This window comes from Miniopterus natalensis, chromosome 11 (assembly GCF_054644295.1).
Source record: "Miniopterus natalensis isolate mMinNat1 chromosome 11, mMinNat1.hap1, whole genome shotgun sequence".
NCBI lineage: Eukaryota > Metazoa > Chordata > Mammalia > Chiroptera > Miniopteridae > Miniopterus > Miniopterus natalensis.
In genome coordinates, this window is record NC_142091.1 from 6,371,192 (window position 1) to 6,399,101 (window position 27,910).

Consider the following 27,910-nt stretch of genomic DNA (forward strand, 5'->3'; position numbering starts at 1 on the left):
TATTTTCAACATAAACTTAAAAAAAAAAAGCTACTCTGTCGAAGCGTGTATGTGTTCAAATGTAAAAAATACACGACACAAAATACCTAAAGTGGGAAAAGGCAATGAATACTCTTAGAGATTATTTTCTCTTAAAAAAACCGTATCATTAATTTTTAATCTTAGATCCCATTACATTATCCTGCATCAGCAAGCAGACACCAAAGAATGAGACAAGAGTCTAATAAACATTCATTTTATAATACTTTATTTGATTAAAGAATTTGCCTTTTTTGTGTACACTGGAATGTTATATTCCCTATGTATTTTACAGGGTTACAAAACATCTCATTTTAAATATTACCCCAAAAGTAATTTCAGGAAAAAAAGTTTTTGTAAAACTAAACTTGACTTTTAAAAAATCATATGGACAAGCAACTCTCAAACAAAACTGGATTAATAAGATTTTTTGCCTATTTAACTACATGACAGATTTCTTGTCCCAGGCCCCTTCCTCAAAAACAAACAAAAAAAAACCATGTGGAAACCAAGCTAGAGATAAGGATTCTTCCCTGATGCAGTTAAGGGAAAGGGAAAGGCCAGAAGTTTCTTTGGCAAACAGTTTCATCCATAACCAGACGTGTGGCTACTTTGCTTCAGGTGCAGCACTCTTCACAGGGAAGGCCAAAGCTGCTGAGTGGGAGTGGTGCTCTCCAACCAGCTGACAGTGCAGAAGTCACCTACAGTCACCTGCCTCTTCTCCTGCCTGCGCCTGCCACCTGACAGCAACTCCACCAACCCTTCTGAGTGCAATACTGGGTTAAAAGCCAAAGATGGGCTGGCTGATGTAGTCTTCTCAGTTGAAAAACGGATGAGATGGGGCTAAGAAATAACTACTACATGATGACACACAATAGAAAAGACTTGGGGAGGAAAAGGAAGGATTTCAGAGACAGGGACAGATAGGCTGGTGAAAAAATGCTGGGCACACTAGAAGGAAATGGGAGTATCAGCAGCCTAACACATACCAATATAATCAGCTGCCTTTTGAAATGCTAAAAACCTGGTGGTGGAAATGCAGTCTCTTTGATAGTTGAGAGCCAATGGAATTGGCACAAGGACTCAATGAACCCACACCTCCAAAATCATTACCTTGTCTTTGCTAGAAAAGGAAGGACTGATGACATAGACAACAGCCAGGAGGAGGGAGGTGGTGAATCTGAGGAATATGAATGGGTTACAAACACCATGAGCTATTGTTTTAGCTGAAGTACCCAAAATGCGGAGAACTGGAAGCCTGGGTAGCACCTGCAGCAGACATGATTACCTGTGGATGTGAAATCCCTAACCGGACATAGTCGTTCTCCTCCCAGGCGTCTTGAAGTGGGGGCTACGCCCTTTGGAAGCTGTTTCTCCGCTGTCTTTACTATTCACAGTACTGTTCTAAACTGGAGGGACCAGCCTAAAAGGAGAACAACGTGGCAAAGGAAAGGAATGGAGGAATGAATGGATATAGGAAAGAACATGAGACATCCTTATCTTTTAACTTCTAGACTCCAAGCACCGTAAACAATTCACCTGTATAGTCTAAAATCAAGACTGGATCAGATCAACTTGCTCTAGAAGTACCAAATAAATACACTTATTTACAGATGATCCCAGTGCTTGAATGTATAGAAAGAAAAAACTGAAGGTAAAGAAAAGGAGTATGAAAGATTAAAATTTGCAGAGAAAACTTTTAAAACACAAAGTAAGTATGAAATACAAGTATATTTAGGGATTAAAATAAAGGAGCAACTTAGGCCAAGGCAGAGAAGGTATTTAACTGGGGGCATTCTCTGGAGAGCTTGCTTTCCTGAAGGCCAGTAAAACCTGCCAAAGAAATCAGCAGCCTTTCCCTTTATGTTTGTGTCATTTCTTTGCCAAAGAATGTCTCTGCGACATGAAACACTGAGGGTGAGTTGAGGGTCCTTGCGCGCCGAGAATCGTGCATTACACTAGAAAAAAGGGTCTCCAATGGCTTGTAGATTTGGAAAAAAATTCTTCAGCCATTGTTGGCTTCTTCTTTATTAATTTGAAAGTTTTCCTTTCGGTTTCCTCTTCTTGGTATTACAGGATTTCATACTTATCCACTAGGAAAGTGGTCTCTGTGGAAAACCTTACCGGGCTGTTCCCATCTACCTGGGTCACTTTGGTTACCTAGGAAAACAAACAAAGAGTAAGGTAAAGCAGGAAGAGTCATCTCCAAGGTACTAACTAAATTCTCAGTATACAACAGATCAAATTTCCTACAAGCAAAGTGCTAAAAAACAGTTCAGTTCAGCCCGGCCAGGCATGGCTCAGTGGTTGAGCACAAACTTAGGATCCAGGAAATCTCGGTTCGATTCCCAGTCAAGGCACATCCCCGGGTTGCAGGTTCGATCCCCAGTCAGGGGGCATGTAGGAGGCAGCCGATCAATGACTCTCTCTCATCATTCATGTTTCTGTATCTCTCTCTTCCTCTCTCTGAAATCAATAAAGATAGATTGAAAAAAAGAAAAAAAGTACAGTTCACAAATGCAGCTTACAGCATCCCTCTTCCCCAACATGATCATCCCACTTTCTAGACAGAAAACGACAACCACTGGCATTAGATGTGGAGCAGAGTGGTACTAAGTAAAAGGTCCAGGATGAGTAGCCACTGCCCAGGCCCTGACATACAAAATCTAGAAAGTTCATAGATATTCTATCAGGATGCTCAATTAACATCCTGCAATACTGTAACTCTTCTAAATTATTTGTTTAATTTGCTTTCAAAGTCTAAGCTGCTCTATCGTACTTATTTTCTAGATATAGCTGGGTCCTTCTAATGAGATCTTGTCTATTCTTTTAAGTAATAAAAAATGTCTAGTTTAATCAATTACCTGTAACAACAGTGCCTATAATGGCACAAACATAATACCTGAGCCATTGATTCATGTTTTCTAATGAGGTTTTGAGAGAGCTATTATATTGTCTTCCTCTTCAAATGGTCCCAAACAGGAAAATGTCTCCATTTCTATCTAATGTCTTGGGTTCAACAATGTGCTCCCAATAGTGAGGAGGTTATGCCAATAACTGAGATGGGCGAGAGAGAGAGAGAACTGTTCTTTGGAATTATCTAACAAAGGAAATGATAATTTCCCAAGCTCCTACAAGAGAGAGAGAGACCATCTGGGAAGATAAGCCAGTGCCAGAGTAATTAGCAAATCCATGAGTCCAGCGGAGCAGTACAACATAAACTGGGTCCCTGTAATGCAAATTCAAAACAAGGAGGAACAATGAGCTACAAACAACCCGAGCAAACAGTTCACAAATTGCCTACCTAAAGGGCAAGATCTGAATCAGAACTGGCTCATGACTATCTTTATTAAAGCAGGGAAGCTGTGACATAAATAATCCAAAAAATGTAACCATTAGTATTAGAATCACTTTTTGGGGCAGTAACTTTGTCTTCTAAATAAAAAACTTTCTTTCATTCCTTGGGTTCAAACCAAGTGACAATACAAAAGACACTACAAAACCATGTGTGTGTTGGGTGTTTTAAAAAATGGATTTTAAAATCGATGAGATTATTTTAAAAATAGGCAACTAAGAGATATCTTTCACAGCCCACATTTTTTAAATATATATTTATATTCCATGTCTTTGCTTTGTCTGATCTAGAGAGGAAAACTAAGGTAAAGCAAGTGAGAAATCAGACCAAGATCATATGATGAGTCAGCAATGGAATGGGGAGGGGACACCAGCTTTTCTGGCTTTTTGCTCTGACCATGAAGTCATGCTACCTATCTGGTATCTATCTTACCACTCTCCCAATATAGGCTCTCTATTAAAATGGGGTACCTGTATGTTACAGTAATTTTTTTTGGAGATGAAGGAGACTTGAACAGGAAAGAAATCATTGGGCTGCCCAGCAATGCTGAACTCGAGGCTGCCACTCTTATTTTTGGCATCAATCACTGGCAGGCACCACTCCAAGGTATTTCGTCGACTGTCATGTCGATACTCGCCGTCGATCTCACCAATAACCGGTGCACCAACACCAGATCTGTCATGAGAAACGTCCATGTCAAATTAGTTATCCAGAGCTGGAAGAACTCTGCCAAGGAAAACCAGCCCCAAATTTGATTATGCTCCTCAAATTCTGCCCACTTTTATATAGTGCAAGAAAAAATTAGGTTCCCTAATAACTTCAAGGATCAAAGTCCTGGCACCTTGGCTAAGGGTCTCGCTCATTCCCTTCGTAGATACAGATATATGTATCTATATCTGTATCTACAGTATTACCTATTACAGATACAATAGGTAATTGGCAAATATGCCTGTGGGCTGCTCCAACATGTGCACTAGATCTGGAGCTAGCAGGGGACTGAGACTGACAAATGTGTGAAGTGGGATATATTTCCAAAAATCTGCACCAATGGTTTGTTGCTGTGTCAAGAAGGAATTTTAATATAAGGTAGCTCTCTTGACAGGTGACAATGGGGGAAAAGGTTGATGATAGTGGGAGGAAACGTGAAACACCATTATGTAGTTACTTAGAATGGAGTGAATCTGGGCCTTTGAGAGAATATTTTGAAAAGATTTTAGAAAGTTTCAAAACTTACTGTAGTTGAAGTCAGTGGGTTTATTTGATTTACAATCCTAAGTGGACTTAGAATATACTTTGCATCCCCACACATAGCTGAAAGGCAGTGTCACTTACTCCTACACATTCTATATTTACCATTTTCTAATTCACCAAGGACATTCAATGCTTGTATTGGGGCCAGGTAAATACTAGAGACAAAGAAACTTTAAGGGTGATGTGACACAATGAACTCTTCCCTATCAACCTTATGGCACGTTATACATGTGCTTCTCTTTTCCCTGTTCCAATGCTGATTCTGACTTCTTCTCTTTTCAATGTGTTTTTACTGATTTAAGAGAGAGGAAGGGAGAGGAGGAGAGAGAGAGAAACATCAATGATGAGAGAGAGTAATCGATTGGCTGCCTCCTGCATGCTCCTAGTGGGGATTGAGCCTACAACCCAGGCATGTGCCCTGACTGGGAACTGAACTGTAACCTCCTGGTTGATGGGCTGGCATTCAACCACTGAACCACACTGGCTGAGCTGATTTCTAACTGGGTCAGTTCTAGACAATAGGGTAAAATGTTGTTTAAGGATCTCTTTTGGAGACTACTGAAAAACTGAACTAAGACACAGGAAACCACCATAAGCACAATTACAGGGTAGACGGAGAGGCCTAAAAATTGTGGCATCCTAAAAATAGTCCAGCGAAATAAGTCCTAACAAAACAAACCCCACACCTGTTACCCATGCCCAAGACCTATGTTCAAGGCAGTCATCTGCTGTTCTGAGAGAATAACCTAGCCATGAAGAGTCAGATAGTTACCCCATTAAAGGGACATTGGGATACTGATGATAAAGCATATTTTTAAAAATGGAAATAACAATGACTAAAGCCAGACCTTGCCATGTAAAGCCCTGAATTATCAAAACGGGAACAAAACTAAAAAATTAAATTAGTACAATTTTCTATGCAACAATAAGGAAGCAATGTAACACTAAAGATACACTAAAAATACACTTACTGGGCGTTCACAGGGGATGGGGGGCTGAGAAGTAAAGGACAGGAGCTGGGATTCACTGGTAAAGTACTGATAGTGTACACTCACTGGAAATGCTACAGAGGAGATAAACTTGAGGTAGAGAGTACTTCCAGATGAACCTAGAAAGCAGGCCACTTAAGCACACAAGAAACACTTCTGAGGGTGACACACAAGAAACACTTCTGAGGGTGATGGACATTTTCATTAGCTTAACTGTGGTGATGGCTTCACAGGTGTATACATATCAAAACTTAACTGTACAATTTAAATACGTGTATTTGCATGTTAATCATACCTCAATAAAGCTGTTAGAAAATTTACTGAAACCAACATAGATATTGTTTTTCAGCAAGAATCAATAGTTCCCTTGAAAACACACTTTCATCTTCAGCTGAAAGTTTAGAGAGCAAAATAAAAGAGTCTGACAGACTCAATTTCTTTAAGAGTTGCAAAACAAAACAGAGAAAGTGAGCAGGGGCTCCTCCTTCTGGAAATCTTCATCACTACATGAGCAAACTGAAGACCAGCCTCTAAAAAAAGCTCTAACACAAAAATTGGCTATTGGTTTGGTTTTAAAGTCAACAACTCCATACTCCCTTTAAAGTGTATAGCTCAATGCATAATGACAGATGTATGTAACCTTGTAAGCACCATCACAATCAAGTCATAAAACTCTCCATCATCCCCAAAAGTTCCTTGTGCCCCGCCCTTTGCAGTCAAATGCCATCTAAAAATAAAAATAAAAAGCCTTCTCTACCTCCTCCTGATCTCTGTCCCGAGAATATTACCTTTTCAGAATGTCATATAAGTGAAGTCATATAACATGTAGTTTTTTGTATCTGGCTTCCTTCACAACTGGCCTTATTAAGCAGCAAATATTTTTGCCCAGCTGGTGTGGCTCAATGGTTGAGCGCAAACCCATGAACCTGGAGGTCACGGTTCCATTCCTGGTCAGGGCACATGCCTGGGTTGCAGGCTCGATCCCCAGTGGAGGGCATGCAGGAGGCAGCCGATCAATGACTTTCTCATCAATGATGTTTCTTTCTCTCTCCCCCTCTCCCTCCCTCTCTCTAAAATCAATAAAAACGTATTAAAAACAAAGAAGCAGCAGCAAGTATCTTAAAATGAATAGCCAGCTAATTGCTGCCCCCAAAACAAGTTCCAAAAGACTAGTTCTATAAACCCAATATATAAAAAATCATTATGTGGGGGACACTACTTACGGGAGTGGGATGGTAATAACCACATCATTCAGTTCTAAATTATCTTCTTGTAGCTCATATTCTATGTTGACATCACAGCCATTTCCACTCTCTGAGGGCCAGCAATTAACTGAGGAGAAAAGCAAAGCAGACATACTAGAACATTACAAAAAGAGTAAAGCTCAGATGGTAAATCAAAGCTGATAGCTGTGGGCCTTAAACATCCAAATGTAAACTATTATAAATAACAGTTTTAACATTAAAGCTACTAAAAAATAAAGCTAATACCCTAGCCAGTTTTGCTCAGTGGTTAGAACGTCGGCCCTCGGACTGAAGGGTCCTAGGTTTGATCTGGTCAAGGGCACATTCCTCAGTTGCAGGCTCAAACCCTGGCCCAAGTCAGGGCATGTGTGGGAGGCAGCCAATCGATGTGTCTCTCTCACATCAATGTTTCTCTCCCTCTCTCCTTCCCTTCCACTCTCCCTGAAAAGCAATGGAAAAAATATCCTCCAGTGAGGATTAAAAAATAAATAAAATTAAATAAAAAGCTAATGACTAAAACACACAATATGCAGGTCATTTTCTCAAGAAGAATTTGTTATGGCAATGAAGAGAAGAGTGTATAAGCCAGGACTATTTCTAGTTCTCAGTGCAGACTAGCTTAGTGGGACTGGCCAGAAGCACTTACTTGTCAGTGGAATAAAGGACTCCTCTGTGGTTTGTAGTCTCCACTTTAGCACCCCTACGTCACTGTTGACTGGAAATGACTTCTCTGGATTCTTCAAGCCAATTAGAGATTCTGCAGTGAAAAGTTTTTTATCTACATTTGGATGGGTCTGAAACGAAAAAGGAAAGGCTTCTGAGGCTTAGATGTCTATAAGACAAAATAAATTCCCTCTGGTCTTCCATGGCGCATAATCAAAACATCTCAAATAGGGTACCTAAAAAAGTCCAATTCTTTTGATTTTGAAGAAAGATTTCACTTCCTTAAAGATTTTTAAGATTTAAGACATTTAAAAAAAATTTTAAAAACTGCTTCAACTCTAAGCCATTTTATTTGTAACTAAACAAGCTAATAATTTTTTAATTGAGGAAGTGAAAGACCTTTACCCAATCCTTTCCGAAAATACTTCACAGGGAGCAGCCTAATGGTGGGATCAAGCTTGCCAAGACTAAGGGTTGCCCTGGCTGGTGTGGCTCAGTTGGTTGGGCATCATCCCCACGCACTGAAAGGTTGCAGGTTATATTCCTGGTAAGGGCACATGCCTGGGTTGCAGCTCAATCCCCATTAGACGCCATGCAGAGGCAGCTAACTGACGTTTCTCTCTCTCTCTCAAATCAATAAAAACACATTAAAACAAAACACTAAGGGTCACATGTTGATCAGCTGCCTGAGTCACATAGTAGTCCTGGCTTTATACTAAAGAGACAGGAGAGGAAAAAGCTCTGTGGAAAGCTTAGCTGAAATTTTGCCCAGAGCGCTAAAGTTGTCCAAACTCAAGCCAAGTAAGATGGGCTAATCTTTTCAAAAGAAGTCATCTTAGGCCTGGCCTGCATGGCTCAGCAGTTGAGCATCAAGCATTGACCTTATGATCAAGGAAATCAAGTTTCAATTCCCAGTCAGTGAACATGCCTAGGTTGCAGGCTCAATCCCCAGTAGGGGGGTGTAGGAGGCAGCTGATCAATGACTCTCATCATTGATGTTTCTATCTCTCTTTCCCTCTTCCTTCCTCTCTCTGAAATCAATAAAGACATATTGTAAAAAAAGACGTCATATTAGGGGGAAAAAAAGAAAAAGAAGCAATTTTTGGGTAACAACCTACATATACTTTAAGAGCCAACAAAACTGCTGTCAAACGATAGAGCAATACTTTCAAAAGACAACTTTGTGCTGATTACGGGAGGAATATGAAGTATACAAAAACACATTTTTCCCTGAAAAGGCTTTGTTCTTATGATAAGAGATAGAAAATCCACCAATCTAAAGAAAATGTGACAAGAACAACTGTAATAATATAAAGAACATCATATATATAATCAAGTAGGTGGAACATACACATTTATTTTGTAAGGATTTTATGCACCTATCAAATATACCATTAGGTATTGCCCTTCAGGTAACAAAACAAGCACTGGTAGTTTATGCAGTGCAGAAAGAGTAACTCTGGTATCATAACCTGTTTTAATAAAATACTTCCTTATTAAGTTTAAAGACTTTGTTTTTTAAAAACTATATTTCAAGCAGTATCCTAAATGAATTACTCTTTACATAACAGTAACAGATAAATATCTCTCTGCACCTTTGCTAATGAGTATGAAGTCGTTTTTATAGGTTTTAAAATGACTTTTCATTCAATTACTATATTAAAAGGCCATTTTAATACAGCTACTGTCAATCACTCTCAACGGCTTGAGATTTATTGCCTCAAAGCATCCACTGTATGCAATAAATTAACCTCTTCCCTATGCATCTAGAACGGCACTAGTTATACAACTGTAATACTTCTCTGTGTTCTGTGGTTCATATGAGAAACTCCAGTTGGCATGACTGTGTAAGGTAGACAAACAAAAGTCTCAATACTCCATTATCAAGTCTCCACACACCTGTAGTTGTACCCCTTTCTTATCTTCATTTTCCACATGAAGACGAATTCGGCCAAATTTATCATCCGAGATCCTAAGCATGATCATGCCATGCAACTCCATATTCTGTAATCCTCCATCTCGTCCACAGGTTAGTGTGATTTTTTCCTCAATCTTCATGTGCACACTGTAAAGAAACAGTGACAATTTGTTCAGAAAGGTAGAAATCAGAACTCCCCTTCTCCAGGGTTTAATGGTGATTAGACATCCACAACTTATTTTAAGGTGCTGCTGCTATACAGGGTGGGGGGAAAGCAGGTTTACAGTTGTGAGTACACAAATCAGTTTATTTTTGTATTATTATTTATTAATTATTGTATTATTTTCCATACAAACAACTATAAACTTACTTTTGTCCCACCTTGCATGTATCAAAATTTAAAGCATTATACCCTCAATTCAGCAATTCTCATCCACCAGATAAATTCTTACCCATGCAAACAATATAGTAAGTTATTCACTAAAAAATTGTAATAGCAAAAGTTTGCAAACAATTCAAATGTCAATTCAAAAGGGCAGTGCTTAAATGCGTAAAGGTATATCCACAAAAATGAATATTAGGCAGTTGTGAAAAAAAGCAAATGACCATTTAAAAAGCTTTTATTTGAAAATTATTTCAAATACTAAAAAATTATACCAGGAATACATGCATAGTCTTTTTACCCACTATTAACATTTTATCACATTTGTTTTATCATTTGCACACCATCTCTCTATATAAATACTATATTTTTATTTTTTTCCATGAGCCATTTAGAGGCAGATAATATACATCATGGCCTTTCTCCCCAAATACTTCAGAGTACATTTTATAAGGATATGGATATTTTCTTACATAACCATCATACTCTTATTAACTTCACTAATTTTTATTGGTACAATACTTTTATCTAACCTACCATCCATATGCCAATTTTGCCAGTTGACCTAATAATGTCCTTTAAATAGTAGTACAAGATCCAGTCCAGGTTAAGGCACTGCATTTAGATGTCATGTCTCTACAGCTTCAAATTAAGGGAATTCTTATCTCCAAAATAATCAAGGGAAAAAAGCACCTGGAAAATGTGTCTAGTCTGCTACCACTTGTGTATAAAAAGGAGAAAAGCAGACTATATACGGTATTTTTATTTATCTATATATAGTCTATCCTCCTCAAAAAGATACATAAAAAAACTAGTTAATATTAGTTGCCTCCAAAAAGAGAAATTTTCCTGGCTGGGTGGAAGGAAGACTTATTGTATGTAATACCTTTTGCATCTTTTGAATTTTGAACTAAATCAATTTATAACCAAATTAAAATACATAATTAAAAGTGCTGCTATGGGCAATTATTAAGTACTCTTTACTAAAACTATTTTTAGCTGGGTGAACTGCAGAGGCTAAAACGAATATTCTGGCATCCAACTCTGTTCTCTGTTCCAACCTCTGTTCTCAGAAACAAAGACCATAAAGGGGTATATCTTAGGGTAACGCAGAGTCCCATTTACCTTCACAAGAGGTTGCTCCATGTTCAAGAAGTATTTCATCATTTAGAAGAGTCTCAAGCCCTCTCTAATATGTAATGGTCTCAAACATCTTAAAAATTTTTTTCTTTAAATTTATATGTATTTATTGATTTCAGAGAGTGGAAGGGAGAGGGGGAGAGAGAAACATCAGCGATGACAAAGAATCATCAATTGGCTGCCTCCTGCACACCCAGCACCGGGGATCAAGCCCAAAACCTGGGCATGTGCCCTGACCAGGAATCGAACCATGACCTCCACATTCATGGGTCGATGCTCAACCACTGACCCATATGGGTGAGGATCTAACATATTTTTAAGTAGTGTCAAGCCTCTGTTTCACTCAAAGCAACAGGCAGGAATAGCAAAGGAGCTTTAGTGATTTAAAAGATTTATCCTGAGCCACGGACAGTGTTGTTCAGTGGTTGGAGCATCAGCCCGCACACTGAAGGGTCTCCAATTTGATTCCAAGTCAAGGGCTATACCTGGGTTGCAGATTTGATCCCTGGCCCCAGTTGAGGAGCGTGAAAGAGAAAACCAATCAATTTCTCTTCCCTTCCTTCCACTCTAAAAAAGAAATCAATGGAAAAATATCCTGAGGTGAGGATTAACAATGAATCAATCAATGATTTACCCTGATGTAACCCTGTTCGTTTTATACAGAACAAAACAAAAATACTCCTTCTATGCACACCTGATGGAGGTACCCTCCCAGACTCATCTTTCATTTGCCCTCAAAACTATCAGCAACAGGTCTGGGCTTCAAGACAAGAAATCTGAGTCATGAATATGTGAACTTGATAACTATTACTTCAGAATGTTACCAACCAGTACCACAGTCCTGAGATAAGAAACAAATCAGGTATCCTATACTGGCCCTGGCCAGGTAGTTCAGATGGTTAGAGCGTTATCCTGACACACCAATGTTGTGGGTTCAATCCCTGGTCAGGGAACATACAAGAACCAACCCATGAATGCATAAATAAGTGGAACAAATTGATGTTTCTCTCTTTCTCTCAAATGAATAAAAATATAAATTAAAAAATATAGTCTAGCCCGGCCGGGCGTGGCTCAGCAGTTGAGCATCCACCTAGGATCCAGGAGATCAAGATTCGATTCCCGGTCAGGGCACATGCCCAGGTTGAGGGCTCGATCCCCAGTAGGGGGCGTGCAGGAGGCAGCCTATCGATGACTCTCTCATGACTGATGTTTCTCTCTCTCTCTCCCTTTCCCTTCCTCTTTCTGAAATCAATAAAGATATATTTAAAAAAATGAAAAAAAAAATATATAGTCTATACTGGATTCAACTACTTAAAAGGCAAAATATGTAAGCTTGCTGTTAAAGATATTTATAAATTTTGTGTTAAAGATTGTTTTTCCTGAGCCCTAGCCAGTTTGGCTCAGTGGTTAGAGCATCGGCCTGCAGACTGAAGGGTCTCTGGTTTGATTATGGTCAAAAGCACGCACCTCAGTTGCAGGTGATCCCCAGCCCCAGTCAGGGGCATGCGGGAGGCAACCAATCGATGTGTTTCTCTCACATCGATGTCTCTCTCTCCTCCCCGCATTCCACTCTCTCTGGAAAGCAATGGAAAAAATAGTGTAGCGGTCATCACAGCTTTAGCCCTCTAATTCAAGATCATGTTAAGATACAAGGCACACAGTAGGCATGAAGACAAGCTATTTTTAATTTAACCAGTACACAGAGTTGATAAAAAGTTTTAAACTTCATTGAAAGGAGATGACTGAGAACCCCTAATCATGGTTAAAGTAAAAAAACAAACAAACAAAAACCCTCATGTTAATAACCTAGAATATACTCTATGTAAGTCTTTTAAATCTGGAAAAATTAAAAGACACAAAAAGAATTTACAGTGCATTGAAATAAAAATTTTTAAACATGATGTGGTTGTTCTTACTGGAAAGAGTACTACTTACCTTTCCATGTTAACGGGCGGAACATACACTTTGGTGGCTTCAGAGGTACGTTTGCCCATATTGGAGGACATGATAGTTTCACCTTCAGATTTCAATTTGTCCACAAAGTTATCTACTTCCTTTCCTTTGGCTCCAAGTTTCAAAGCCTTGCTGGGGCCTGAAGGCCTAAGTGGAATAATACAAAATAAGAAAAAATACACATATGACTTAAAAACAAATCAAATATTAATTTTAACCCCATATCTTTGAAGCTTTTCCTGAAGCTGTTCTCTAAGAGGAATGTGAAGGCCTCAAGGGAAAAACCCACATGTCCTAGTGCTTAGTAGACTAGACTACTCCCTGCCCAAACTGGCAGCTGATTCACTATCAACATGTAAGCTTCAAGTACCCAAAGACCAAAGCTATACTTTTATAAGCATGCATGATCTGATGAAAACTTTGTATCGTCCACTCAAATACACCTGTATATAAACAAACTTTTACATACAATTTTCAGGTAGTCACAAATTCTCCTTGAAATCCATTCATGGACACCAGATCAAAAAACCTATATTCCTGCCCTAGCCAATGTTGCTCAGTGGTTAGAGCTTCAGCCCATGAACTGAAGGGTCTTGGGTTCGATTCCCAGTTAAGGGCACATACATGGGTTGCAGGTTCGATCCCCGACCCGTCGGGGCGCATGCAGGAGGCAACCAATTGATTTGTTTCTCTCACATCGATGTGTTTTTTTTTCTTTCTCTTTCTTTTTCCCCTCCATTTCACTCTCTCTAAGTATCAATGGAAAAAACAGCCTCGAATGAGGACCAGCAATAAATAAATAAATATAAAATTTTAAAATCCATATTCCATAAATAGTTAAATTTCCCTCCTCTCCCAAAATAGGGCAACTCTCATAGGGAACTGAGGTCATGGTATAATTTATAAAAGAATTGTTTTACACAAAAAGAAAACACCACATTCAGATTTCTCCTTTATCCCCATATAATGTAACCAAATTCAGTATTACATTTTACTCCATCAAATCACTCATTATTTATAGCTTGCCTAAAAATCAGGTAACACTCAAAAAGACACACACAGCCTTCATCTGCTATTCTTGGGCTGTTGTTGATACACTGAATTATACCTGGCTGGTGCAGGTGCCACTTTTGGTTTATCAGTTTCAATGATGGTCTCTGTAATCATGGTAGCTGTGCTGCCTCCAGAGACTGCGGAACTTCCAAATCCCCCAAATCCTGGTGCTTTTTTGCCTTGTCTCTCTGCATCTCTTCGGGCCTGTTGTAATTCCTTTGCTTTACGACGCATCTCAGCCTTGGCTTCACGTTCTTGAGTCTATGGAAAGAGACATGTGTACATGGATGTGATTTCAGTACAGTCTATACTAGCAAATAAAAACAGGAAAATCAGATAGTGAAGCCTAAAAGAAAGCCATACAAACCGCAATCTCAGAGAAGAAACTATTTACCTCTCTGACTGCTCTGAACACCTTTTCCTCATGAGAATCCATTTCTGTGAAGGTTCTGATCTGTGCCAGGTTAACATTCTCCCGGTATCCCAGGGCAACAATTTCATCAAAAGCAAAAATCAAATCAAAACAGTGATCAGATATTTCATTCTCCTCTAAGGCTCGGCAATATTCAGGGATCTGATCATGGACAGCAATGGAAAAGAGAGATTATCAGCAGTTGAATGCTTTTCAAGTCATATCCTTAAAAGTACACAAATTTCAATAAACCTGAATCCCTTGACTTGGGCAGAAGTGTGTCTATATCAATAAGTCTTTTTTCTGTGTGCTTCAAAAAGTTCTTTCATAGCTGAGGTTTTATTGATTGTTTTGAGGTTAAGTACAGACATTTCTATTTGTACACAATTCCTACTATACATAGCAAAAATATAAAAATTCATGTAGCTATGATTCTTTTCTAAACAGTTATTCCAGTGACTTTTCAGCTTAAAAATTGGAGGCTAATTTTCCTTAATAGAGTATAGCAAGTACCAGTATCTTTAAATTTTGACATGCTGTTACATCAAAGTCCCACTAATTCACAATTTATTTATTTTTTTAAACTTTAATATTTTTTTTATTGATTTCAGAGAGAGGAAGGGAGAGGGAGAGATAGATACATATATCAATGGTGAGAGAATCATTGACTGGCTGCCTCCTGCAAGACCCATAACTGGGGATCGAGCCCAAAACCTGCCCTGACCAGGAATCAAACCATGATCTCCTGGTGCATGGGTCAATGCTCAGCCACTGAGCCATGCCAGCCAGATCCACTAATGCACAATTTAATATCATACGCTCTACACAGTCAAATTTTAATCTTTCACAGCACATTAACAAAGGTACTAGGAAAACTGGACTACCACACTGAAGATGTTACAGAGTACACAAAATTCTGACAGGGAGAGCCAAGATCAAGTAGTTTTCTTTAGGAAACAGTTCTACCAAAAACATGGGAATAGAATTTTAAATGTTCAAGGCATATTAGGCTGGCCAGTGTGGCTCAGTGGCTGAGTGTAAACCCATGCACCAGGAGGTCATGGTTCAATCTGGGGTCAGGGCACATGCCAGGGTTGTGGGCTCAATCTCCAGCAGAGGGTGTGTAGGAGGCAGCTGATGGGTATTGATGTTACTCTTTCAATGATGTTTTTATCTCTCCCTCTCCCTTCCTCTCTCTAAAATCAATAAAAACCTATTTAAAAAAAGGCACTAACTGCATGGCTGATTCCAAATTGCCACTTAGTATGCTTTGTATTATAAAAACTACCCCAACTATGGAGTGTTAAACTGACACCCAAGACAATCAAAGCCCCCCATATTCAATATCCCACTATTTTTTGGCTATACCAAAAACTAAACAACCAGCAAATGATTTCACCTCTTTAAAAAAAGCATTTACACTTAAAAAATTAGGATGAGGTGGAATTCTCTCCTTAAAAATGTTTCTAGAGCTACTAAAAAACTTGCATTTACAAAATAATTGATAAAAATATTCCTCTGGATTGTGCAAGAAGGGAGACAGGGACTGCTGATGAGACAAGATATATGATATTAATCAGACTTGGCTTCTTTCTCTCCTGCTTCATCTGAGGCTGGGCTCTCCTTGTTTTCAGTTTCTCCGTTTTCTACAGGTAGATCTTCTTTAGGTTCCTGGTTAGCCACTTCGGCCTATTTTCCCTTTGCTCCCCTTTCCCTTTTGTTTACACTTTTTTTGTCTGCAGATTTATCCTTTCCTGATGCCTTTTCTGGCTTCCTTTCCACTTCTGCAGGAGGTTTAGCTGACAAGCTTGTCGACCTCCTTTTGGGCTCCTTCGCAGCCCCTTTGACAGAGATGACCTTCCTCTTGGGCATCGTGGTGGTGGACCAGGGCATGTGAAGAGCCTTTGCAAACCTGGGCTGCCTGGCCGGTGTCTAGTAAGTCTTATCTAAAGTACATTATCCAATAATTCAGCCAAACAAGTGTCAGAACCACAAAGGCAGATTAAAGTAACCACTTAAGAATTAGGAAAGGAAAGGGAAGTTCCCATATTCTCTTTAGGCATATTATAGCCTACGACGACACAGTAAACATTTGTTGAATGAATAAAGAGCTGTAGCAGTAAGCTGAGGGGGAGGGATGAGGGAGTACGCAGCAATACAAACTGATAAGCATCAGCTGCTTTCGGTAAAAATAGTTTCACACAGAAAATGTAAAGCAAAAGACTGTAACCTACTATTACAGAAGGATTCTTACCACTCTTGAGAAGAGTCTTAGGGTCTCCAGATCTTCTAAGATGTTACTGTTTTTGGTAGTGATCAGTACCATGTACAGTTTCTCCATAGGTTGGTAGACATATCTTACACTCTCTGTTTCAACAAACGTATGCTGTTTTCCAGTGTTCATGAGCTTTGGAAAAGCTGCTAATAAGCCCTCGATCCGAGTTCGGGTCATCTCCACAAACTGACGAGAAACAATAGCTTTTCCTGCTTTCGTGCAGACTGCTGCTGCCAACAGCACCTGCCAGGAACATATATACAAATAAGTACTAATTAATTATATCTTCACATCTATTTTCTCAACATTCTCAGATCTTCCACAGAATGACACACTGTTATTTAGTGACATAACTACTATTAGAATGACTTTAAAAACTCTACTTCACTGTTCTTTTAATCACAGTATGTAATTCATAAGACAAAGCTAAAGTAGAAGAAAATGAAGCTTTATTCCTATTTTTCAATAACATACCTAAAGCAAACTTAATAAAGAAATTTTTTTTTTCCAAATCTACAAATATACATTAATGGGCCTCCTGTGACTCTAGAACGAGGTTGCCCTCTGCTTTGGAGGGCTCATAAAGAAAATAGTTTAGTCCTGGCTGGGTAGCTCAGTTGGTTACAGTGTTGTCCAGCTACACCAAGGTTGTGAGTTCAATCCCTGATCAGGGAACATACAAGAATCAACCGATGAATGCATAAGTAAGTGGAATAAATCCATGTTTCTCTCTCTCCCCCTTCCTCCCTCTCTCTAAAATCAATATATAAAAAAATTTTTTTTAAAAGAATAGTTTAAACTTTTCCTAAGAACAGATATTTCCACAGCCAGAGGTCTGACCACACAGATTAGTTTATAAGAAGACGCTGATCTTTGTTCTGATTTTTACATTAGAACATGGAACTAATCTATCGAGTTTAAATTTATCTCCTGCCCTTTGATTAACTTTGCCATCCCACACTACCCTACCTCCAGATATGTAAACAATCTGTAAAATGAAAATCTAAATGACTCAATATTTCACACAGGTTTTGACACTGGGCAATGATCAAGACCAACAGCCTTTTTTCCAAGACTGGAATTTCATTAAACAAAACAAAGCACCCAAGGAAGATGAGGAGACCTTTAATGCCATTAGTAAGGGAGTAAGAAAATTAAGTACAATGTTTACAATCTTTTCAGTGAGGGAATCCAAGAATTCACAAGTACAAGTAACAAAAAGACTATTTACACATTTTGGAAGAAGCCTCAATGCTAGGATAGGACCACTGAAATGTCAACATCCTACTGGTAAGGCTTCTCAGCTTTACAGAAACCTGTTTTGTACAGGTGAGGAGCTTGAAAAAAAAACAAGTTAGTTATTTCAAATAAATATTCTTATAGTTTCAATACAGTTTTATAATAATCAAAGGAGTACACAATGTCCTTATCCATCAATTAGGGTATTTGGGAAATAATTACCATCATACTTTATTTCCAAGCAATTAAATAACATCAATTTATATTGGAAAAGTGTTTGATTTATATCTTGTATAAATAATTTCCGTCTACTGAACAAATTTTTATTTTTACTTAATGATTTACCGCCAATGAACAAGGGGCATATTTCCTCATGTGAAATCTCAAGAGGTAATGCTATCAATTGCTCTGTTTCCTAAATAACAACTGCAAGTTTAGAAATAAGCAGATTTAAGGGAGTAATACAACTCTACTTTTGTTTCTGATTCTATCAACTCTACATTGAAACTTACCTTAATTATCCCATCTTAAAGTTACTTTTATGTTGTATAAAATTAAAAACAATAAAATAAAAAGCAGTCCTAAGTCATAAATACTCTTAGAAATTATCTTGTTTTATAAATTAGTTCCTTTTAAAAGGATAGAAAGTATTTTAGACATAGAGAAGCATAGAGCATAAAAGTTACCAGTTGATTAAAAGTGGCAAAAGGCTGGCTTAAAAGTCCAAAAACAGTCATTTTCCCCCAAATATTTCTAATTCTCTAAAACAGTTTTGTATTTAAGAAATGTATCTTATGCCCGGCCGGGCATGGCTCAACGGTTGAGCATCGACCTAGGATCCAGGCGATTAGGGTTCGATTCCCGGTCAGGGCACGTGCCCGGGTTGCGGGCTGCAGCTGATCAATGACTCTCATCATTGGTGTTTCTATCTCTCTCTCACCCTCTCCCTTCCTCTCTCTGAAATCAATAAAGATATATTTAAAAAAAAAAAAAAAAAAGGAAATGTATCTTTTGCCTGGCCAGTCATGGCTCAGCGACTGAGCATCGACCTATGTATGATCCAGGAGATCGAGGTCAGGGCACATGCCCAGGTTGCTGGCTCCATCCCCAGTGCGGGGCGTGCAGGAGGCAGCCAATCAATGACTTTCTCATCACTGATGTTTCTCTCTCTCCCTCTCCCCTCTTCTCTCTCTGAAATCAATAAAGACATACACACACACACACACACACACATAAAAAAGAAAAGAGATGTATCTTTTGCCCTGGTTTTACCATCACCAACTACCTAGCTAGGAGGTTTCTGCCATCACCTAGATATGAAGAAAGAAGATATACTGAGGGTAGTAAAGGATCCCAGGATCCCAGAAAAAGAATAAAAATGCATAATGGTTACCACCCTGAGAGTATTTGAGATCTTGCTTCCCAGCATATGTTGTCAGTTTGGTCAAAAAAAAACTTGTAAAAAAGTCTCAAAAAAAAAAAAAGTTATGACCCTGATCTCTCAAAAGAAATCCTCTACTCCATGTTTTAACTTCTAATTTTTTTAAAATTCAGCTCTATTAAGGTTTGATTGGCATATAAAATTGTATGGCATTTTAAATGTACATCATGGTGATTCCAGGCTTTTAATTTTAAATTAATGGTATAGGATAAAGAAAGATTTCTTCAAATAAAGATAATACCTAATCTCTAAGGAGAAGAGACTAGACTAAAATATCATCAGGCAAGAGTATCTGTTTAGAAGACTAAAACCAAATGTACTTAAGAAGAAATTTAATTACACATTTTTATCAGAGAAGGTTCATGTTTCAACCATCTACATATTCTGGCAAAAAAAAAAAAAATGGTATTACTGCTTCAGCTTATTGATGACAAGAAAATCTCTGTACTGGTTTACAGGTTACATGCCACATATGTCCAAATAACCAAGGTTAAGATTTTTGCCCCAGAGTTATCCCTCAGAAAGGACATGTGCCACATAAAACTTGTACATGAATGCTCATAGCAGCATTATTCACAATGGCTAAAAAGTGAAAACCCAAATGTCCATCAACTGATAAACAGATAAAATGTGATATATTCATACAATGGGATAGTATTCAGCCATAAAATGTAATGAAGAACATGCTACAACATGGATGAACTTGGGAAATACTATGCTAAGTGAAAGAAACCAGATGCAAAAGGCCACATCTTACATGATCCCACTTATATGAAATACTAAGGACAGGCAAATTCAGAGAGACAGAAAGTAGATTAGTGGTTGCCTGAGGCTGGGAGAGGAGAAGTGGGGAATGACTGCTAGTAAGTATGGCTTTTGTTTTTGGGTTTATAAAAATGTTCTAAGCTTAGACACTAGTAATGGCTGCACAAATTTGTTAATATACTAAAAAAAAAAAAAATCACTGAATTGTATACTTTCTTTTTTTTTTTAATATATCTTTATTGATTTCAGAGAGAGAGATAGAAATATCAATGCTGAATCATTGATCAGCTGCAGCCTGCAACCCAGGCATGTGCCCTGACGGGGAATCGAACCCCAATTGCCTGGATCCTAGGTCGATGCTCAACCGCTGAGCCATGCCCGGCCGGGCTGAATTGTATACTTTAAAAGGCTAAATTTTATGAATGTGAATTATATCTCAATTTAAAAAAAGGAATGGAGGGCAAACCCATAGATTATAGAAACTTAAGATGGCTCTGAAAAAAAAGTCACCCCCTTTCAGCAGGAAGCAGTTACAGAAGAGACCCTGCACCCCTCTTTTCTCTGAAAGAATTCAGAGCCAAGAGCCTTGAGGAGTGATGTTATAGGCAGTTAGCCAGACATGAGCAGAGCAAAAAGGATGGGTCAGCTCCAGGCCCAGAAAAGCAACAAAACCAGCCACAGCTGACCTCAGGACCAGCTACATTGAATGATGGCCCCCCCACCTTGGCGCCAACCAATCAGTGGAGACCACAACCCTGAGATGACACACCTGGAAAGCTGCCCCTGGGACCTCCCCTAAGAGCTTCAGGCTTAAAAGCATTCGCTCTCCCTCCTGGAAACATGCCAGTGCCTTTCCCATCACCTTCCCCCGAACCGGGCCCTCCCAGGAATGTTATCATTAGCTTCTTCAGTCCCAAGCTCCAAAAGCCCTTTCCTCTACCTTTATAACTTGTTTCCTAAGCCCATTTCTTCTAGGAATTACTTCTTCCACCTCTGTAATTTTACCAAATAAATACTCTTGCAAATTAAATAAATAAATAAATAAATAAATAAATAAATAAATAAATAAATAAATAATAAATAAGAAAGAAAGAAACTTAAGAGACATGTCAACCAATTGCAATATATAAATTTTATTTGAATCCTGACTCAAACAACTATAAATATATTGTAAGACAACAGGGAAAATTTGAACAGTGAACGGTTAATGATATTAAGAAATTTATAATTTTTAAGGTGTGATACAATATCAATTAAAAATCTTTTTAAAAAAATGTTTTTATTGATTTCAGGGAGAGGGAGAAACATCAATGAGAAAGGAACATCTATTGGCTGCCTCCTACACGCCCCCGACTGAGGACAGAGCCCTCAACCTGGGCATGCGCCCTGACCAGGAATCAAACCGGTGACCTCCTGGTGCATGGATCGACGCTAAACCCACACTGGCGAGCTAAAAATCTTTTTTTTAATTTATTTTAGAGTGAGAGGAAGAGAGAGAGACAAAAACATCAATTATGTTGTTCCACTTATTCATGCATTCATTGGTTGATTCTTGAACGTGCCCTGAGCAGGGATCAAACCCACAACCTTGGCTTATTGAGGTGATGCTCTAACCAACTGAGCTACCCAGCCAGGGCTCATAAAAATATTTTTAAAATAATGAATACTTATCTTTAAAAAGAGAGTTGTGCAGCCCTGACCAGTTTGGCTCAGTGGTTAGAGCGTTGGCCCTTGGACTGAAGGGTCCTGGATTCGATTCCGGCCAAGGGTACATACCTCGGTTGCAGGCTCAATCCCGGGCCCCGGTCAGGGCAAGTGTGGGAGGAAACCAATTGATGTGTCTCTCTCACATTGATGTTTCTCTCTCTCTCCCTCCCCTTCCACTCTGAAAAGCAATGGAAAAAATATCTTCAGATGAGGATTTAAAAAAAAAAAAGTTGTACAGCTTCAAATCTTTCTACAGTCTCTCATACTAAAGATCTCTCAATTACTTTATGTTAAATTCTAAATGAGTGGTTTGGGGTAGACATGTCCTCAATCTCAAACTGTGCTACCTTTTGCATGTTGTAATAAAGGGTAATCGATTTATTAACTATCCCCAGGACCAAACTCACAATTTCAAGTGTTGGATGTCAATTATATAAATATCTCTTTTAAAATCAACTGTTCTGCCCTAGCCAGTTTGGCTCTGTGGTTAAAGTGTCAGCCCAAGGACTGAAGGGTCCTGGGTTCAATTCCCAGGGGCATGTACCTTGGTTGTAGGCTCATCCAGGGCCTGGTCGAGGTTAAGTGTGAGAGGCAACCAATCGATGTATCTCTCTCACATCGATGTTTCTCTCTCTCTTTCTCTCTCCCCTCTCCTTCCACTCTCTCTGAAAAGAAATGAAAAAATATCCTCGAGTGAGGATTAAAAAAAAATATTAAAATCAACTGTTCTAATGTTGTTATACAAATGGGGTTTCATGACTTGAGAAAAAAAATTCCAAAGGCATCAATATCATATATGGATTCAAAAAACACTAAACAGCCAAAAACTAAAATTACATAAATAAAATTCTTAATTAAGCCCTGGCCAGTGTGGCTCAGCCTGAGCACCAAATGGTCTTGGGTTTGATTCCTGGTCAAAGGAGTGTACCTGGGTTGCAAGTTGGATCCCTGGCCCTGATAGGGGCATGTGTGGGAGGCAACCAATTGATGTCTGTCTGTCTCTCTCTCTCTCCCTCCCCCTACCCACGGCCCTCCCTTCCACTCTCTCTAAAAATCAATGGAAAAAGTACCAGGTAAGGATTAACAAAAAATAACAAGTTTTTTAATTGAGAAATTACTTTTTCCATTCTTACATTCATGAAAAAAAATTATCCAAATTCTTCACAAGCATTACCATCATTATCTCCAGGTCCAGGTCTAGCAGTTTTCTAGAACTTTTATATAAAACATGTACATATAAGTTTTAAAATACTTTAAGAATCAATTTGACTATTTGTGCTACACTCCTGAAAGTTTATATATTCCAATTAACAAAAACTTTTCTTCTTAATATTCTCATCAGGAAAATGGAGGAATTCTCATATATTTGGGATAACCTCACATTGGTTTTTCCTTTTCCCAACACTTAAGTAAATCAGAAGTAGTGTTCTAAATTTGCAAAGAACCACGTTGATATAACAGAAAAAACAAATGACTGAGAGTGAGAAGATCTGGATTCTAGTTTTTATTCTCCTATTTACTAACTGTCTGACCTGAAGTTACTCAACTTCTCTTAGCCTCATCTAATGGAGCATCATCTAACTACCTAACAAGCCATTATGAGGGCCAAATGAATATAATGAAACCATAAGCCAAAGCACTACACAACTTATATAACATGCACTCACAATGCAAAATAGTATCATTACTACTAATAAACTTGACAAGAAATGCATTTCAATAAAAAAATTATGTCACTTCAAGACAACAGATTTTTATCTTTATGGGTTTATCAACATTTTGATAGTCAAACAATGGACACAGACTCCTACAAAATTTTACTTATAATTTCAGGGAATTCAGAGATCCTCTAGAGTAGTAATTCTCAAATGGCCCATAGAGAATCACCTTATGCAATGAGAAATAGTACTAATAAATGAAAGCATATTGTAAATATAATCCTTGGAAGCGCCCTACACACACACACACACACACACACACACACACACACACACACACCCCACCCCACCCCCTCAAAGGCTGAAAACCACAGTCCTAGGAAGTTATGGTCCCTTACCTTAGAACTTTATGAGATTCTGAAGGAATAAGTCCCTATGTTTTGTTTACTGTTGTTGATTTTAAAATGTGTTTACTGATATTTAGAGCAAGAGGAAGGGAGAAGGAAAGAGAAAGAAAGAAACATCAGATTGGCTGCTTCCTGCAGGTCCCTTTCTGGGGATCGAGCCCATAACCTGGGCATGTGCCCTGACCTGGAATTAAATCCGAGACCTCTTGGTGAATGGGACGACGCTCAACCAACTGAGCCACACCAGCTAGGGCATAAGTCGCTGCTAAGTAAGGATACTAAGAATAGCACAACTTAAACACATGAAATCAAACGTCTATCTAGACAAAGTACTGCTCAGATTGAACTTTCAGACCAATATAAATATGCTGATTAAATACAAAGCCCATATCTAAAATACCTAATAATAACAATTCTATTAGAAACAATGTTGTAGGTTTCAGGGTAGTTCTTCAGCAGCTGTAATTAAAAATGCCTCCATAACACAGAGATAGAATTTAGGCAAAAATTAACATCAAAGGCAACATAAAAGGAAAAAAGGAACAGAATGCAACCTGTAACCAGAAAGGTGTATGCTATGGAAAGGGGCAATTCATCCACTTTGTTTTATTGGGAATTTCATTTTAGCACTATTATTATAAGAATTAACTAATTATTTATTGAATGCCTACTATGTACACAACATGCTCTCTGAGAATACTAAGAGGAACCAGATTGGTATTCTTCTCTCATCTTTATAAAGTTTTTAAAATTTATTTATTTTAAATTTTATTATTATTTTTAATCCTCACTTAAGGATACTTTATTGATTTTAGAGAGAGAGGAACATCATCGATTGGTTGCCTCCCAAACACGCCCTGACAGGGGATCGAACCCCCAACCTTTTGGTGTATGGGAGGACACTCTAACCAACTGAACCACTCAGCCAGGGCGATAAAATTTTTAAATTAAAATTTTCTAAAAAGTTTTTCATGGCTATGTATGGTGACAGATGTTAATTAGATTTGTGATCATTTCCCAACATATACAAATATTGAATCATTATGTTGTATACCAGGAACTAGTATGTTATACCTCAGTTATATCTCAATGAAGAAAATGAGCCTACTAGGCACTAGAGAAACATAAACTGTAATTCTAGATAGGCAGACTGTCAAGTAATGTGCTATGTGAATTCAGAGGAAGAGATTACTTCTAACCAGTAAGATCAGGGATGACTTGATAGAAGAAATGACAGAAGAAATAGCATTTAAATTACTGCCCAGTCGGGCATGGCTCAGCGGTTGAGCGTCGACCTAGGATCCAGGCGATCGGGGTTCGATTCCCCGTCAGGGCACATGCCCAGGTTGTGGGCTTGATCCCCAGTCGAGGTCATGCAGGAGGCGGTTGATCAGTGACTCTCATCATTGATGTTTATATCTCTCTCTCTCCCTCTCTGAAATCAATAAAGATGTATTTTTTTTTTTAAATTATGCTTTGATGAACTGGGGTGTGTGAGTATATAAAGAAGAAACAGTAGGGCAAAATAGTAGGTTCCAACCAGGAAAACTCTTGAGACTCTCTTTGGGTCATTCCATTATCCAGTTATAAGCAAAATAAGGCTCACAAAGCAGGACCAACGTGCACCACACTAAGGATGGCTTTAAACCTTGAAACACCCAAGACACCACACACCACAATTACAGGGTCTATGAAGCTGACAGTTTTCTATTCACTGTGTTATGCATGGCTGGGAGGTATGTTCCCCTCTAAACAAGATAAATTTAACCTATCCTGAATTAACATTCATCATGAAATGCTTTGAATAAAGCTCCTCTTCATATAAATGTTCACTGATGTTTAACAATTATTAAAATATAGTATACAGTATAAAAAATATATAGTACACACTAAAAGGTAAATTTTCCTACTATAATTTGATCTGATTTTCTTTGTGGAAGACTAAGTATGATTCTCATAGTTTTACTTATTGTTTACATTTTGGGAAAAGAGCACCTACACTTATAAGGAACTTTCAAGAGCCCTTGAATGTTTTATAGATGTAAAACCCCAGCCCCAGAAGCTAAACAATCTCTCTAGGACTGTTTAAAAAAAAATCCTCCATTAAGTTGAGCTTTGTCAAATAACCTTTCTCTTAATAATATTTACAATGGTTTGTGTATACTGCCCTTTGTTTTTTGATTAAATAACAACTCTCTCCTACCCAGATTTAACTACACGGATCAGAAAGTTCCTTGAGTAAAGAAATATGGAGAATTGGGTTTCTGTTCTGCCTCTGCCACTAATTATGTAACCCTGAATAAGTCACTTAATTGCTTCTTGAAATATCCCTAGAGATTAGCTTATTTCTACACTTATAAGGAACTTTAACTTTATAAGGAAATCTAACGTGCCTGTGCATCTTTAACATTCTATAAGTCTAAGTATTTGAAAACTTTACAGCAATGGAAAATGTACAGTACCTCCACTTCACACCCACTGCTCTAGTAGTAACTACTCTGGAACAGTATTTACATTAATGGTAAGCTGCTAGAAGGCAAATTGCCTAACCAAAACAAACCATGTGTATATTGTATATATGTGTGAGGCAGAGATAGCTGTCTCTCATCCCTTCACCCCAATCATGACAGAGGCCCAAGAATAACAGGTAATAATTCAGCAAAAACACATGCACAACTCCCTAAAGAAAAATGTCAAGGACATCCTCCAACCCCTAACTGCTTTAGTATTCCTCACTTCCAGAATTAAGTAGTCACTTTCCCCTTCATAATTCATGATCATATTAAGGACAGTTTCTACAACTGTCACAGAGGACCATTTTGTCTTTCCTGTTTGCATGAAGTAATTACAGATAAAATCAGAGGGAAGATTAAAATAAAATCCAGACCATATACAAAACCTAAAACTTGAAAAGTTACTCAGTGAGAGTTTTAAGCTCATCACAAGTTTCTGTTCTAAAACAAAAGTTTGTAGAGAATAAAAATAAAAAGGACATCATTCTTAGCTTCTGCAGTAAACTTCCATTTGAAGAATAAATTAATGGCAAATCAGTAGAAACTCAAGAAAATCATTTTCACTTATTGCTGTCCTCTCAAACAATAAAAAAGATATATAAAGAATACAATAGCTGTGTAGTTGCTGTATTGTATATGAAAAAGAGGGGGAAAAGCAATAATAATCCTCTAATTGGAAACAGTCATTACTGTGCAGGATTTCAGTTTCTCCTCCATCATGTGTAGGTCATTTATACAAACTCAAACCTAGCTTTCTAATAACTAATAACGTTTGGGAACCGAACTTAATGTGATCACTTATATTTAATGTGGACACTACGGTTACGTTTACTCATCGCCTATACTTAATAAGAAAACAAAGCACTCTGTAGAAAAGCAAAGATTTACAGATTGGTGCTTCTGTGAGACTTAATATCAAGTTTGTTAAGAAAAACAACTGACTATAAAGATAGTTGACAAATGTTAAGAAAATAAGAACATGTTCTGATTAATTTGCAGAAAACTAGGAAAAAAAAAATCAAAAGATACCCTTTTTATACTTTTTTTTTTTTAATCCTCACCGGAGAATATTTTTGCATTGCTTTTCGGGGGCAGGGCGGGGGAGGGGGCCTGATGTAAGAGAGACACACTGATTGGTTGCCTCCCACACGCACCCCCATGGGGGCTGGGGATGGAGCCTGCAACGCAGGTCTGTGCCCTTGACTGGAATGGAACCCGGGACCCTTCAGTCCAAGGCCAGTGCTCTAAGCACTGAGCCAAATTGGCCAGGGCTAAACTTCTTTCTTTTTTTTATAAAAAGGACATCAGAAGCCATTTGCTTTTGCATTTGTTCATTTATTTCTCTACTAGGACTTCACAGTGTAGAATATTTCGTACTAATTTCAGTGACTAAAGCCGAAGGATATCTATTTTTCATAACGTAACTGATTTCAACAACTCACTCTGAAATGCATTAAAAAAAGATGTATAGAGAAATGGATGAATGATTAGATGTGTGATAAAAACAAGTATAGTGAAATGTTAATT

The 27,910-nt window shown here is 38.2% G+C and overlaps 1 protein-coding gene and 1 pseudogene across 2 annotated transcripts; both read right to left on the reverse strand.

Moving 5' to 3' along the window:
• Positions 1–230: 230 nt before the first annotated feature.
• Positions 231–18,307, reverse strand: ARCN1 (archain 1 coat protein complex I subunit delta). Of its 2 annotated transcripts, XM_016204707.2 has the most exons (10): positions 17,885–18,307; positions 16,633–16,896; positions 14,361–14,540; positions 14,022–14,227; positions 12,896–13,060; positions 9,420–9,585; positions 7,504–7,651; positions 6,837–6,945; positions 3,844–4,048; positions 231–2,178 (listed from the first exon to the last, which is right to left on the reverse strand). In XM_016204707.2, exons 2-10 carry the CDS (start codon positions 16,828–16,830, stop codon positions 2,089–2,091), a joined length of 1,467 nt encoding a protein of 488 aa, XP_016060193.1. In that variant the 5' UTR covers positions 16,831–16,896; positions 17,885–18,307; the 3' UTR covers positions 231–2,088. The 2 variants fall into 2 exon arrangements, with proteins under 2 accessions (XP_016060193.1, XP_087677633.1); XM_087821507.1 differs by lacking the exons at positions 3,844–4,048; positions 17,885–18,307 and having other exon boundaries at positions 2,090–2,178.
• On the reverse strand, positions 15,581–16,624 carry LOC107530797 (non-histone chromosomal protein HMG-14 pseudogene; annotated as a pseudogene).
• Positions 18,308–27,910: the final 9,603 nt, after the last annotated feature.

Excerpts from the sequence above, each read along its gene's own strand:
- ARCN1 (XM_016204707.2), bottom strand. The coding sequence starts at position 16,830 with ATGACCCGAACTCGGATCGAGGGCTTATTAGCAGCTTTTCCAAAGCTC. Across the intron at positions 7,652-9,419 it reads AGAAAGGGGTACAACTACAG|ACCCATCCAAATGTAGATAA; the intron begins GTGTGTGGAGAC and ends TTTTCGTTTCAG. Across the intron at positions 2,179-3,843 it reads AAAATTACTGTAACATACAG|GTAACCAAAGTGACCCAGGT; the intron begins GTACCCCATTTT and ends TTGTTTTCCTAG.